Consider the following 16,970-nt stretch of genomic DNA (forward strand, 5'->3'; position numbering starts at 1 on the left):
TTATCTTGTAATTCTCTAATTATATCACAGACCTAGCCCCCCTTCAATTTGAAGAGATACACTTTTCCTGGTAGCTTACAACACCTGCTACAATTTTTTGCTATACCTGAGGAGCCGAATAGGAAGAGCTCATGAGTTGCAACACCCATATTTCAAACTAGTGGAAAGAAACACAAAAGCATATACAATACTTACAGGTGTATGCTGAAGTTTAATACCTGCTTCGTTTAATTCTCGTATGCTGGTTGCTTATACAATTCCTGTAAATGGATTTTCCACCTAAGTAAGTGTGAACAAACATAGGTAGATAGATACGTACACACACGTGTTTTTATGAAAAACAAACCAGGCGTACAGCCAGCCGCAGTGTGCCATGTCAGTGATTAAAGGTTTAAGGTAGCACAAGTCTTCCTGTAGAGCTCAGTACATCAATACTTACCCACTTTATATTTATTTATAATTATACATCACCTATACAGTAGAAAAAACATTTTCCCACAAAATGATGTCAATTTGAACATGTTATCACGGCTACTGAGGGCATTCTGTATTGTGTAGTGGAGTTGAAAGTTATACACTACCACTACCGGTGCTAGTGAGCCAAACACCCCCAGGATATGCCAGAGCACACTTCTGAATGCCAATCTCGGCTTCTCCTATTAAATTGGAACATTTGAAAAGGCAGTAGGCTTGAGCCTATTATGTCTGCTTAATATGCTTTTGAACAAAAATCACCTCTAGTATGTTTGTGACTGCTCTATGAGAGTTTTTGTGGTCATACAGGTGGTTTGGAGGTTGACTGTTCTATCAATGCAAATGTCAGTATGTAAAGGCACCACAGATTTGTTGTTCCACAATTCTGTTGTGCATAAAACTGCCTGCTATGTTGCAGTTAACATTGTGTTCAATACTTTAGACAATATAGACAGCCTGTAATTATACAGGTACATTGTGAAGTCTGAAATTTATAAGCCTGAGGCTGTAGTTCATGAGCACAGTGTGGGAATACTAAGGGCCTGAAGGTTTATAAATTCCACAGACTCGGAATTTTCCCTAAAAACTCAATTAGTTATATGTAACTCTTTCATTCATGGCTGTTTCCTGCAGTAGCATGTCTAAACTCCAAGATAGCATGAGGTGGGAAAGTTTGTGTGTGTATGATCTGCATGGGTTCAAGTCCCATATTGGTCATAGTTTTTTTTTCCTTTACGGAAGACTTTTGGTACCATTTTTTGGAGTTTTTTCTGTTAATTTGCACTATAAAATCAAGCAAGTTTGTTATCAAACTATTTTCAAATAGTGCAAAGTCCACTGGTAGCTACAATAACCACCAATGAGCAAGCGCATTGAATTTTAGGCACCCATATAGTGATCATGTGTTCTACTTGTGTCTCAAAATAATGATATAATATTATCAGTTATACTTAAGAAGTATCAGCTGTTTCTGTAATATCGGTTTACCAGAAAATTTGTATCAGAAATCTTGATGACATACTATAACACTAGGGACCTGTGAGAAGGCTAAGCCTGTAAGAATATCAAAATTAATGTATAATATGGTATTATGTATACAGCCTTATTGGAAACTCTTCGTTATGGATACTTCAGTACATAGTATAGTTGTATTAGCATTACATTATAAGTGGTACACACCCCACACATCAAGGAATGCTAGTAGCCTGGTAACTAACTACCAACATCATAATATTTTGTGTAGTGTATGATTTCTGGTATGACTAAACCATCAACTAAATATCTAACAAGTTAAACAACTTTAGTTTGTATGTGAATAATTTTTTATCAGTGCCACAGAAAATTTTAGTAGGAGAAATTGTACAATATGGCTTGAATAATCAATAATATATTTGTAAAGTATTTTGGATACAGTGTATTAGTTTGACAAATTTGATTTCTCCACTAATATGATAATTGTAATAAAGTTTAACAAAAATTCTTTCAGAGGTAACCTAGAACAAGTTTCACACACAACCTGTAGTCACTGAATGGAATGCTATTACATTACCCTAAGTTATGAAGTACTGATAACACCTTCGTACATACATACTGTATGTGAATATCATACAGTATGGTAGTAACTCTTAAACTTTTCTTTGGTAATTAGATTATAAGTACGTATACATTTTGCAACTTACTTAAAGTGTGGAAAGACTAGTCGTAATTGTATTGAATTACTGTATTTCACAGGTCAATATTGTGTTTCTTAATAACTGTATGTGAAGGGATTAAAGTGGCTTCACCCATCAAAGGTTTGGAAAATTAGAGTGAATGCCTAGTGTGTCATTATAACACCCATTATAGCTATATAACACCAAGGATACTTCAACACCTTATAACACTTTAGCGGTCCTCTCTGTCAAGTATCATCACAGCAGCACATCTAGGGTGCTGAATTTAAACATACATACAGGTGGAAAGTGTTATGGTAAATGTTATTATGATTACTCTTCAGTTTTACCAGTGCATAAAGTAAAAATGGAATAATTTGTAGACAATAACGGCATAATGATTTCTAATTACAATGAAGGGAATCAAGGATGTGTCTTGTACACCCAAGTGTATAATATGTATACAGGAAATCTCTCCATGTATGCATGAGTAAAAGCTACAGACTATATAGCAGCTGAACAGTATAATTACACTCAGTTTTGCATCACCCATGTAATGCCATCATGTCTAGTCCCTCAAGTTTCCTCAGTGAAAACCCTGAGATTCAAATTGAATAGTCTACATCATTCCAACAATATAAAGCTCCTTCTGATCTCCCTTTTCACATAATAATCATAACTCCATTAGAGTACATAGGTGACTGCACTCTATTAGAGTATCTCAATTTAAAAGAAGCTCATCTGCGAATCCTTCTCTGACAGGTGATCATGAATGCAATACTATTAATTGTTGTGCTGCTGTTGCTAACTCACTTTGGTGCTGCCAAACTTACTGTGTTAGATTCCTGCTGAAACTTTAGAATAATGATACAGTAAATTAGTTACAAAGCCAATTGAATCATTTGGAAACTCTTCCCTATTCTCTTATCTGAATACTTTTGTGTCTGGTGATCATGATGATGTACATGGAAACACTGTTTCATAATAAAATATAATCTCAACCAGGGGTGTAGTACAGTATTTCTTAGAAGTCAATTTAACTCCAATAGAGCATACAATTAATTCTTATACAACAAACATTGCTAGTAATAGAACTATCAACACTTCCAGCATTGGGCCAACCAAAGGTTCGGTCAATTGATCATCCTACTAGCTATTTAGGCCTGCATCAAATATGCCAGCATAATAAATGGCTATACTAGCTAGCATAATGCTATAGCATATAATTCAAACTATATGAGAGATTGATACTCCCTAATAGAGCAGTCAGTGCTAACTGCAATAGAGCACTCAAAAATCCAGCTTTATAGATCAATATTCTCTAATAGAACATTCACTTTTGTAGTGAAGAACATTCACTGATCAAAATGTTCCCAAAAAGTGTTGCTAGCATAATGGGAACACTGAAGAGCACAATAGATGAAAATTTTGGGAAATTCCTGAAAGCATTTAAGACAAAAATTTGAGCATATTTGACTCAGGCCTACTACTATAGTACTCCCATGTGCTGTTTTATGGTATGTGTGATCCAATTTGTGAAAGGTACTTTTCATCACACATTCTACAATACACAGATATATAATTCAAGACTAATTGAACATAGCTTGTCAATGGCTAGAGTTGTAGCCACTAAATTTTCACTACAAATGGAACTATTTACAGACATTTATTGAGTACAATAATACCAGCTGAAAATTAGACTTAGTACAATCATTGATGGTAGTTAAATATGGGTAGGAGATTGGTGAGTACTGGGTAGCTTAGGAGCAAGAAATTAAATGGAGGGAAGGGACCAGTGAAGTTGCCAGGCCCAAAGGAGGCTGTCTATCCACTGAGAGCATTTATGCCCAAAAGTGATCCAGCATAATCATTGATGCTGCGCATGTCCAAGATAGTCCATAGCTCAGGGTTTCAGACTGTCTACCATGGATTTACAAAGCTCCAGAGACATAGCCAAAGAAAGTAGACCAAGCAAAGTGGCAGTAAGATAACAGTGGAAATCAATAGGGTAATTCATAGCCTAGCTGTTTGTGACGTAATGTTTTTTGTCACATAAATGGTATTTTTTTGCAAATTCAGTCACATAGCTACAGTATGCGACTGGCACATACAACCAAACATATGGCAGTTCTCTTTGTCATTGGAAAGGTACTGAAATCACCATAATTATTCCTGCACATTTCCACAGCTTTTATGGAAATGTGGCTGTTCCAGTGCCTTTGCAATGACAAGGGAAGTTATAGAGATGAAATTTAGACCATTCTTCCATGCCATGCTATTGTATATTGTTGTATAATATAATGGAGCAGTTTAAAATAATATTATACAATTTCATTTAAAAGAGAGCAACATGCTCTTAGACTAATAAAGCAGTCAGAAGTTCTAATAGAACAACCACACAATTATCCTATACATAGTAACTCTAATACAGCATTCGTATGGATACTCAGTGGTATATCTAGACTCTCAGGTTTGGTACGGCCAAGTGCAAAAGAACCTATTCACAATGGTAGCTCTTGATCATACACTATACAAAACAATGATGATGTGATGAATGTCACATTGCACCTTACCTGCCAAACTGTAGAAAGTAGTCACTAACAACAAAACCCTTCAGAACTATATAGTACTGTTCATCATCTTGACCAAGTAAACCTCCCCATCATACAGGTATATAATTTATACATATAGTGCTATTGCTCATTTACCCCTTCATGCTGCCCGACCAGCTGATACTTGTTCACTACAAAAACAAGGTGTTACAGTACCCCCAATGCAAAGGTGTTCATAAACACCCCTGGTATCTACACAGCCCTAAGGGAGTACTATAACACTCAGGGTATTTGTGAACACCTTTGTATATTGGAACCCACAATCGGATGCTTCTATTGAAAATTTGATAAGTACATTTTGGTAACTTCTATTAGAATAACAGTGTGGTGAGCAAAATGTCAGAAAGTTATTGATAGGGTTTGACTGCTGATATATGCTTGATTGTTGGTAAACACCGAGTACAAATAGAAAAAATGAAGGTGATGTTTACTTCAACCATATCTATTAATTAACAGCAGTTAGAATACCCCTAAAAGTGTCTGGGATACTCCCTATTTTAACAGTGTTGCATTCTTGCTTTATACAGTGACCAGCACTGAAGATCTACAGCAAAACAACTTGTGCTGCAGGGGAAACTACTTTATATCTGTAACCAACTCATTATTTATGTCAAACATGCTTAATCTCTTTGATGTTGAGTTCAAAGAGTTTAAATCAGGACTAACTGCTTAATAATAGCAGCTACAGTTTATTCAAAGTTTAGTAGTGTTACATAACAGGTATTGTTCTAATAGAATGATAAGAAAGTATTCATGTCGACTATTGTATAACGAACTCGCAGCAAAAATATACAACAACTCATAACAAGTACAAAAACTACAAGTGTTGCTTTGGGCTATCATACAAAAAGCATAAACAATATAAAGATTGCTTCCTCTATATACATCATTGTATGGATAATTATTTAGTAGTAGATTCCCTGTGTTTAGTAATGGCTGACCAGATCCTACTCCTTGGACCAAACCTGTTGAGAAAGAAACGATACCAAGTGTCCATTACATACCAGTGTTGTCCAATTACAAACTTGGCAAACAAGTCAACATAACAAAATCCACTATTTCACACACACACACACACGCACGCACGCACGCACACACATGCACACACACACACACACACACACACACGCACACACACACACACACACACGCATGCACACACACGCATGCACACACACACACACACTGCTGTAAAGCATTGTATCAATCAAGCAACTAAAATTAGAGGGACTAAGCTATCTAACTGCAAGCTCTGTAAATATTCTAAAAACTATATTTATTAATTTGTGACGTGTGATGCATCTGAAAGAGGTTTCTGTATCTAACAGCTGTATAGTCACCGATATGATACAATATTGATACATTTTTAAACCAGGCGCACGCCCACAGCCGGCCGAAGGCCGGCTGTGGGCGTGCGCCTGGTTTACTGAAATTGTTTTCGTAAAAGTGTGTGTGTGTACCTATCTATCTACCTATCTACCTATGTACCTATCTACCTATGTTTGTCCGTACGCACCCACGTGAGCAAAATCGTTTAATAACGGTAAAAGCAGCTTTTGTGTAAGAAGTAAAAGTGAAATGAAGTCTGTATTAAACTTCTGCACAGGTGAACTTTGCTCTGAGGTGGTTTCTTTTCGGCGGACTGAAATACGGGTGTGGTGACTTTCCTCAGACTACCTTCCCCTTGAGGTTTTCAGGCATTTAGCAACTGAAAAACAACGGTGCAGGCCTCGTACACTACCAGGAATAGCCTATCGCTTCGAGTTGAAAGGGGGCGTATCCCTTACTTACGCGAACGAAAATGAAGAGCAGCTTTGAGGCTTTGTCGAGAGAATTTGTGGGAAAAAACACGTTAGTCACACTATAAAACAGTTTAGAAGATAGTTTTGTGCGTAATATGTTGGTAAAAGCGGTTTATTTAACAAACGCTTCCTTAGCAGTGCATAGCAACGTAATTGAACGAATTATGAATATTTCATGAATTACGAAATACGAGAAATAGCTAATTATATTATTGCACAACCCAAACTACCCTATTGTAAAGTTGTAATACATAGTTGGTTAATTCATAGTAGTATATACTGTCTATAGTTATTCCAGATGAGTTAGCTAGCTGCACGGCGCCTGGTTTTTAGAAGTAGCACAACATCAACTTGTTCTAAAAGTGTCCAAAGTGTAGCTACAAGGGAGACCCTGCATACTGCCAACAAACTGTAGCGAAGGGCGGTGTTACGAAGCTGCAGTTCCAGGTATGATTCTCCTTCATCAGAAGTTGGTAGCTATGGTGGTGTCGCATGGTGTGAAAAGAGGAAAAAAGACCAACAAGTAGCTACGAGATAGAACGATGAAGCTAGAAGTTATCGAAAGAAGTTAATTCTTCACCATACTGACCGTTGGGACTGATTGTTAGAGCGAAAATCGGCACAAACTGTTCTTGACATTTGTTAAACTATCGTATTGGTAACTTGTAGTGTTACTGTATAAAGGATTAACAGTTTTCTTGTAAGATTTAGCAGGTTTAAATGCTGTACTGGTGTGTTTTGTATCAATATTTCCTTATTTGGCTCTTTGTTCCAATACCATTCGCGGTTATTATGATGTCACAAACAAGACTGAGTGGCTCCACAACAGGGTGATAAGTTAGTTATCGCCAGGTGATAACTAATATATCGTACAGTAGCGGAGCCACCCAGTCTAGCTGTAAGGTAGTTGTAACCCAGCGCGGCACTTTGACACTCCCACGCACTGGGATTTAAAAACCTTTATAATTAAATGCGTGGGTGGCCAATAATTTTTAAAACAGCTATTACTCCACTGTACTGTTATATAACAAGCTTAAAAGTCAGGGATTATGGTTTTTACTCAGATTACTGAAGCTTTGACTTAGTTGTTTGACAACTTCGTTGCGGTTACTGTTATGCAAACAAAAACAACACAGCCGACCTCCTTAGTTTATAGTATTTAGATATATGGTTACTAAGTAGTTCTGTGTACTGGATCGTTAGCATGACGTGATTCGGCAATTCGGCCAGTGGTCCTAAGAATTTGGCCATCAATAGTCTAGAAAACTGGTAAACAACTAAGCTACTGTACACTGTTAAACTGCACAAAACCAGATATTCACACATTTATGTGATTGCACAATCAAAATATTGATACGCAAGCATAATATCAGTATCATGATACAGCCCGAGTATTCTGATATATCGATATGTATCGTACATCATTATTATTAATCTTGGAAGGTTTTTTTTAACGACACAACAACACAAAGCAATGCGCCCACACAAAGGTACATTTATAGCAGAATTATGTATATGTCAGCACTTAGCAGTGATATCAAACAATGTCACTGATAATAATATAATACGAGTTTACATCATACTACATGCTAACCAACACTTAATATTATACTAATACTTGTAGTTGAGTGGTTCCTAGTAATGAGGCATTATCAACACAGGATATTTTATTATTTACTACTTCAGCATGACACATACCAGAAATCAGTTTACATCAAAATAACGTGGGTGTTTGATTAACGCTTGCCTGCTTAACTATATAAAATGCCCACACAAAAAGGACCAGAGCTCTCAAGCACTTAGGGGAGGGATGACATGAAGTAAATGCTATCAAAAAGATTTCACGTAAACGCAGAACTTTACTAAAATCACTGTCTACTGAAATCAGTGTTATAGATTGTAAAGCTCCCGAGGGACATTTAAAATGATTTGGCTGTGTTCTCTTCCCTGGTGGATGTTTGATCTCTATTTCGTATAATGAACTCTTATTAAGACTCAAATGGATTGTGAATCTCTAATGCATATTGAAATCAAACCATTGGGACTGAATGGGGTGTATTACGTACGCTACTAGATTTAGTGTAAGGAGAGTTTTCTATTGGGATGTACTTTTAGCAATAATAAGTTCTGGGCAGATGAGGTTGGAAGCGTAATATTTTTTTCGTGTTAATCACATTTTTGAGATTGTAAGGTGGGTATAGCATGAAGGGGGCCAGCAACATTGAATGGTAGCCATTTTTAACCTTCTTGGTGGCCAGTTGATGCTATCATTCGCCTGGAGGCTTTCTTCATCTTAGTCTCATGTGATCCCTGACTAGGGCGCACACCACTAGCATATTAGTGAAGTATGCTGGATAGGATGACTTCTTGTGTGTTTATTCATACTGTTTTCTAGAGTGGGACTCCTCTCTCTATCCTTCTAGCTCATCAACAAAGACATTTACTGTATCGGTGGATCTCGCATGATTTATACATAGCCCAAGTTTAAAAAACTAATCTATTCAGTGGGGCTTATTGTGTCAATGCCATATACTTGTCATATTTCATCAATCGGGAGGTATTTCAGCACCCAAGGAGGCCCAGTACACTTTTCAGTACAAAACCATTGGGCTCACATGCACACTTCCAACCTTTTCTGAGTTCTGCGTACAAACTTTATGGCTCACATGAATGAATTGGCCCTCCTCAGTAAGCAATAAACACATGTCATTTGTTAAATAGTAGACTAATCATCTAGAAGAATATGTCAGTGCTTAGAGCCATGCATGTACCAGTGTGGCTCATTCAATATGAAGTAAAACTCTGGTTTATAAAATAGCTGCATCAACTTATTCTGTAGGAACCAACATTGCTTATGGAAAATATTGCCACATAGCATTGTGCTTGTAAATCAACACAAGATGATAATTTCTATTGTATCAATGACTTTATTATTAGTCTGATAACTAATATGGTACCTAGTGAGGTAATAGTCTGTAACACACAACCACACCATCACATCACCAGGATAATAGTGGTATTCATTACTGAACAATTATCAGCTCATTACTCAACTGGTAATTACATTACTATGATCACCATGGTAACACACAGACCATTAGACACACCCTGGTTACTACTGCTAGCAGACATACTTTATTCCCAGTCCATTGAGGTCATCTTTAGTGAAGTGTTCCAGTAGATCGGACAATGTCACTTGCTCACTGATTAGCTGTAATAATAAGATCATCGTAGTATAGTGTGCAAGTACATTTATAATAAGTAGCTATGTATTCACACATATGCTGAAACAAATAAATTACTGATACAAGTTCACTTTTACATACTTTAGGGCCACGATTATAATCATTAGTACAGCTACATGTATACATATTACGATATAAACTGTCTGAAGATAAATTGTAGCTGTACACAGCCACTAAAATTTATTTTCACAATAGATGATTATACGTAGCTTTCTCAAAAGCAAGAAATTAATAGTGTGATAAAACACATTAATATTTAGATATATACTTGCACCGTTGAACAAATGTGAGCTGCAATAAAAAGAATTACTTATTAATTTTAAACTACAGTACTACGATCACTACAAGGTGTTTATATGATTATTTGTACTCTGTTACAGTAATAAAAAGCTTCATTGTTGTACACATTTAAACTCTACATGTCTAGTTGCTCAAAATAGATACAACATAATGTAATAGACATGTTCTATTGGAAGACATAACATTTTCAGGGAAAGACCATACTATATTAGGCACATCTGTGTATAGTACAACTATGCGTATATCCATTCTGTAATTTGACTCGACTGCGACATATAATCTCACAGAGACACACTGATGACCCTCAATAGTTAGTTACTCTACAGTTAGAACCTACTTTACATTAAGAGAACTTTTGATGGTATCCACCCTTCAATATCTTTTACCTTGTGAGTGATACTGTCTTGTGCTGCATCACATAATCTCAACCATTGTAACAATTCATCATCAACACCATTATGGAGATGTCCACCTTCATCATCATCTTGAGCTAAAGAATATTGTAATAACAACAATAGACTGGCTAAGTTGTATGTATATATTTTCTATTGCTTTACATCTGTCAACTGTTAAACAGTAATAAAGATGTGTAATTATTAAAATGATTTGAACACTTGATTGATTATGTTCTTCCTTCCTTCTTATAAATATTAATGGACTTATGCAGGAGGAATTAAGCAGTACAAACTTGATATCACCAATTATTAGCCCACTCCATAATCAAACTACGGGAAATTGACTATTCCTATAATACACCTGTATACTTCTATGAAACACCCTTACACAAACCTTCGTCATCTTCTAGGTTAAACCTCACGGCAGGTGGTGGTTTCGTGTTCCTTAAACAGGTTAAGTTAGAGCACTGCTAGAACAAGTAATTTACTAACTTGATAGATTTCAATTTGATACGTTGTTCATGAATATCACTTCTCATGCGATCGTTGAGCTCCTGTCTCACTTGCAGTAGTTCAGTCATCAAACTAAAGTGCAACAATTTATCTCTGGTAACAACTACCCTTATAACCATAGTACTATTGTATGTATGTGTTGAGCTGAACCTTCAAAAACATTTAATAACTCAACTTCAACAAGGATGGAACATTTAATGACTCAAGGAAGGAATTACACATGTTCTTGAAATTTGGCTCATTTGTAGTACTGCTTAACCCACTAAAAAATTTCAAAGTCTTTTCAATCAAATCTCCAACACGATATTTATGACCAATCAAAATGTTTACCATACATCTCCTATGGGGAAGCCATCAAGTGTACCATCTGATTTGTACTTTTTCAGAACTTGTACTGGAATCAAACCATACATGTATGTGTACGCTTTTACCGTCATCACTAATCATATGAAATGTAAATTCTTTTGAGAAATATATTTATAGCTGTTTTCTCAGGGTTCAGCTCATTAAAATCATGAGATTACATTAGAATAAGTCCTACTGGCTTAAGACTGATACGTATACCAATAAAATTGTGATTTCACCAACCTGTGGTAAAGACAATGCCTTGCCATGTATGAAACTATGGCCAACTGTAGTTTATTTAAAACCATAGACAACTTGTGAAAAGAGAAGAAACCTATGCAATTAATCTTTTATAAAAACAGGATGAGACATCTCAGTGGAGAGACACTGAGCTACTCATGTGTTGCTATGTACACATGGAAACCATATAGTACTACATCCTGTGAATCTCATCATAATGGATGATAATGATGGGCCATTAAGCATTAAATGGGTTAGTGTTATCATGATTTAATTACGCACAAAGCACAGAAATAAAATGTTGCCAAAGGAACAAGCACAGACATTAATTGCATCATCACCAACCAGTCCTATTTACAGGCAAGAGTTCATAACATAAAGTAGTTAGCTTGTTACTTTATATTATTAACTCTTGATACAGGCAACATACCTTCTTACTCATAAACCTCTTAAGAAAAAAAACAAACCACCTAGAGGACATGTTATTTAATGTAATACAACATGCTAGCCAATCATGTATGCTCAAACGAGGGGTTCATCATAACTTATATTCTTAGACAAAGAATTTTATGTCTTTAAATCATGTACTTATATTATAGCAATTGAATCTTACATATTTTAAAATTAAACCTAGTACCTACGTATGTAAGTATGTGCAAGCCAGGCCTATAGCTAGCAAAGTCATACAACATGTTGCTTTATTGTAATGCTGCCTGCTAGCTTGTGAAATTCCTCATTTTCCCTTACTCCACAAATAAATTAAAATTTTTAATGGAAGTTCCTTTGATGACATTCTGGCAATTGTGTGCTTCTTTATAAAATATTCAGGAAAGCAACCCAACTAAGCAAGTCATGCTGCAAACTTTTAAACACTTCATAACAATTAGATGCTGATTCCACATTCCGAGAAACACTCGACTGCACTTGTGGTTTCCTATAACTCTCCTTGGCAAGCACGGGATTGAAAAGTTCAAACAGATAACACACAACAGCATGTAACAGATGGAATGGACATCCCTCCTTGCAGGAAATTGCACAACATAACTGTATATTCCTCATGTCTCACTGTCTAGCAACACATGATGCCACAACACATTTTATGATATCTCCACCCACCACCACAACTGACAACACATGATGCCACAACACATTTTATGATATCTCCACCCACCACCACAACTGACAACACATGATGCCACAACACATTTTATGATATCTCCACCCACCACCACAACTGACTACACATGATGCCACAACACATTTTATGATATCTCCACCCACCACCACAACTGACTACACAAGTACATATGATGGTATAGTTCTGTGTTGTATAAGCTGTCATGACTTTAAAGATGTTTAAGTATACATATACAGCCTGTACCTATGTTACTCTTGTTAAAGCACGTATCATTCTAGGGAAATAGGTGATTACTTTCCAATGGCTACTATGAAAAAAGCTCTTCCACCACTGTGCACAACAATCATAGATCAATTGTTAAACTGTACCCTAGTTATACAATCACTAAAAGTATGTTGAATATCATACTCAATATTTGCGTCACCAAGCCAATGAAGTTATTGTAACGCTGTCACTGATAACATCGCTGCAAGCCTTTCAGTAAAAGTTACGCATAAAAAGCAACAATGTAACAATAGCCACACACACATACACACACACATACACACACACATACACACACACACACATACACACACACACACATACACACACACATACACACACATGTAACATGATCTTGTAGTTGCTGCAAAGCACAAATTTGGCACTTATAAGCTCCTGAATGTACTAATGGTAATATGTTCTGCAGGGATGTGCCCACAGTGGTCGGGACCAGCCACCACTCAACAAAAATAGCCACCACTACCAATCACAGATTTACCTCATATTCATACACGTTAAGGCCCCACACATTTTGTACTATGTCTTCTGGACTTGACCCCATATCTTGTAGCCACCACTCTTCTAAACCTGGGCACATCCCTGGTTCTGTCATACACCACTCATGTAATGCTTAGAGCAGGAGCAACATCTAATAGCAGACAACTCAACCAGGAGTTTGCATGTTGGGTGATAAAAGAAACTTGATTAGAAACATTGTTTGACAAACATGGTTAAGTACTCTGTGGTTCATCTAAGGATAAAACCACCAAAGATGACACACATGAGAAAGGTGAGCACCTTAAAGTTTCATCATGTGCTGATTTAAGCTGTTTTTTTAACTCATGATAACCTTTATCATTTATTTGTTCATCCTGAACCAGATCCCATCCTGACAAGTCAGTAAAGGTCGACTGACCTCCGATATCAGTGGCTGTGTCTGCAACAAGAATCGTAGCAGCAGTAACGACAGGTGATATTGAACCTTGTACAGTTGCTTGTACAGCATGATGCTGAGCTAGCTGTGAATTGAGCTCTATTAGAGTTTTAAAGTATAATGCTCTACTACTTAAGTGTGTTACTTTAGACTTCTGTTTTCTCTAAGCTTTTGTAACAAAATGTGATAAGACACAGACATTTAACAAAAGATAACCTCATTTGTTTCCTTATAATTGCTACAGTATGTATGTAGGTACGTAACGTATGTATGTATGTATGTATGTATGTATGTATGTATGTATGTATGTATGTATGTATGTATGTATGTATGTATGTATGTATGTATGTATGTACTTACGTATGTATGTATGTATGCAACGTTGGCCATAATCAGTGTTCCCCTCCTTACCTGGTGATACTATTGATAAGACTTCACTGACTGCTCTATGGACCAGCCTGTCTACAGCAAATATACAGTGTGGTGGTGTCTGATGTCTCTTGTGTGCCTCTGTCACCTAAATACGTGTAGTAATTACAAGATTGAATGATACGTATTATAATTACAAGAAACAAAATTATGTGACCAACTGAGTAAAAACACGACCTTTTGCAATTTTGTAATTTGTGTAGAAATCACAATGTGAACGTTTTGAGTGGCTGTAGCTCACCACTAGCTTATACAATACACACAAGATTACTCCACATATGGTATAGAGATACTATATAACATTCAGTACGTACATGCAAAGTTTCTATAGTTCTTTCAGTGGGCGAGCATTTTTATATAAGTGGTGGGTGGGCAATTAATAACGCACAAATATGGATGGGGAAGACAGTGAGAGTTGAAGGTCAAATACAGCCTCACAAGACCTACAAGTGTGGAGCTGTGTAAAATGCAATGACATTAGATCACCAACAGTTTTATACCAGTACCATCCCACCAGACCAGTCAACGATCAAGCCAAGTGATCACTGCAGGTTGTTGGAGACTCATACAAACAGTAGCCAGAGGAAGAATGGGATAACAAAATATGGTGTAGCTGGCAGACTGTGTCACTATCATCTTAGTTTGAGTCGTGTTGCAATCAAGTTGGGTTTTTACTCAGCCAGTCACACACACTGTAATACAACTACTGTAGACATATGGTGTATAAATACACATGTGTTGTTTAACTACATGCAGTGGCTGCAGTGCTTTTGAAAAGCATGTAATCCTTCAACTGATTAAAGGATATAAGGTCACTAACTATAGACATATATCTATCGAACATTGGTGTGTCTTGTAATGGTCATACATGACCAAACTCAACCAGTCTTTGATGTGAATACAATAAAGTGTCTCATACTCAGACATCACATGAGCTGCTAAATGTTCACATTACACATTTCACATAACATAATTGTTGTACATGGATAATGTCAGGAAGTGAAGTAGTCGTATAATGATGGTACATGTACAACTAGTTCACATGACAATGAGACTGGTCATAACATTTTATGGTTTACAAAACTAGTACAATTAGTTCACTATTGTAACTGCATACATCACTGTGAGAATGTGGACACTTGTGCAATCTTTTATGGACCATATATATATATATATATATATATGTACTGCTGACAACTGTCATAATGTATTAAAATCAAGCATAAGAGATCTCACTGTTAGTGTACTAAGCATCAGTGTATGTAAAAGATACCCAACGAAGTAGATGTTTGTTGTTCAGTATAGAGTAGATCAACAGTGTTTAGTGTAGTTCGACTCTCAACAACTTTTAAATATACCAGTCTACAGTACGGTAAGTTTGATGTGCAAAGACTTCTAGAGCTGTTTAGTCTCACAAGCCTGACCCTTTTCTGCACCAGATCTTATTGCAGGAAGCATAAGCATCATGCTAATACTGACTTCAATAAGTTCTATCTTCCAGAACTAACACACATACAGACAACTCACCACACCAGGAAAGATGAACAGAGCCTCTTCAATGGTTCTCCTCAACTGCTTATCCTCCATACAAGCCATATTAATATCGTCTGTGGATCACATGATCATAATAAACTGAAAACAGTTTGGTACTACTACTACTACACATGTCTGCTATTGTAATAATTCACTCATCCTGAACTGGTATGAAATCCTACACCAAAACACTAACAAGGCAAACCGAACAAGTTGATGTTGTGCTACCTCTAAAAACCAGGCACCATGCAGCTAGCACAATAATATTATAGGCTAATTCTCGTATTTTGTAATTCATGAAATTTTTGTAATTCGTTCAATTACGTTGCTATGCACTGCTAAGGAAGAGCTTGTTAAACAAACCACGTTTATCAACACATTACACACAGACGTATCTTCTAAACTGTTTTATAGTTTGACTATCGTTTTTTTTCCACAAATTCTCTCGACAAAGCCTCAAAGCTGCTCTTCATTTTCGTTCACGTACGTAGGAAATACGCCCCCTTTCCAACTCGAAGGGATAGGCTATTCCTGGTAGTCTACGAGGCCTGCACAGTTGTTTTTCAGTTGTTAAACTCCTGTAAAACCCAAAGGGAAGGTAATTCACGAAGTCGGAGGAGAGTCGCCACACCTGTATTTCAGACCACCGAAAAGAAACCACCTCAGAGCTGGACTGACATATTTTTGGTTTTTACACATTCTGAGGTTGGTTTTATTGAGTCTTGCTAGTAAGAACCCTTTGGGTACCTGCAGCCCACTTCTAAATACTGAAGACAAACAGTGGAATATGCGAAAACTGTCTCTTAATAATTTTGCTACTGTTCATTATGCCACTATACAACACTTATTCCTTACCTGGTGTGTAGTAATGCTGCAGGCAGTGCAGGGAACTGAATATGACAGCAATAGTTAACCAGCGATCAGCTAGCCAGTAGACAATCTTTCGAGATATCCTTGAGGAGCAAGCTAGTCTCGCCAGCATGACCAGACCTCTCTAGTCAGTGCAGGGGCTTACCAATTAGAGATTTTTCAGCATGGGCGCTTATAATCTTTATTTGATAAGCCCCTACACTGAAACAGCGAGACTAGTGAGA

General features: G+C 36.7%; 1 protein-coding gene across 4 annotated transcripts in view; it reads right to left on the reverse strand.

Moving 5' to 3' along the window:
• Positions 1-5,447: 5,447 nt before the first annotated feature.
• The window catches only part of LOC136257407 (mitogen-activated protein kinase kinase kinase 15-like), a 39,939-nt gene continuing 28,416 nt past the window's right edge, over positions 5,448-16,970 (reverse strand). For all 4 annotated transcript variants that reach the window (XM_066050598.1, XM_066050597.1, XM_066050600.1 and 1 more), the window contains 8 exons: positions 15,871-15,950; positions 14,326-14,431; positions 13,779-13,917; positions 10,973-11,065; positions 10,875-10,924; positions 10,472-10,575; positions 9,675-9,751; positions 5,448-5,703 (listed from right to left, as the gene is read on the reverse strand). In XM_066050598.1, the coding sequence (XP_065906670.1) occupies positions 5,640-5,703; positions 9,675-9,751; positions 10,472-10,575; positions 10,875-10,924; positions 10,973-11,065; positions 13,779-13,917; positions 14,326-14,431; positions 15,871-15,950 (713 nt within the window). In that variant the 3' untranslated portion in view covers positions 5,448-5,639. The remainder of the gene's footprint in view (positions 5,704-9,674; positions 9,752-10,471; positions 10,576-10,874; positions 10,925-10,972; positions 11,066-13,778; positions 13,918-14,325; positions 14,432-15,870; positions 15,951-16,970) is intronic.

The sequence above is a fragment of the Dysidea avara genome, chromosome 6 (genome assembly GCF_963678975.1).
Source record: "Dysidea avara chromosome 6, odDysAvar1.4, whole genome shotgun sequence".
In the NCBI taxonomy this organism is placed as follows: Eukaryota; Metazoa; Porifera; class Demospongiae; order Dictyoceratida; family Dysideidae; genus Dysidea; species Dysidea avara.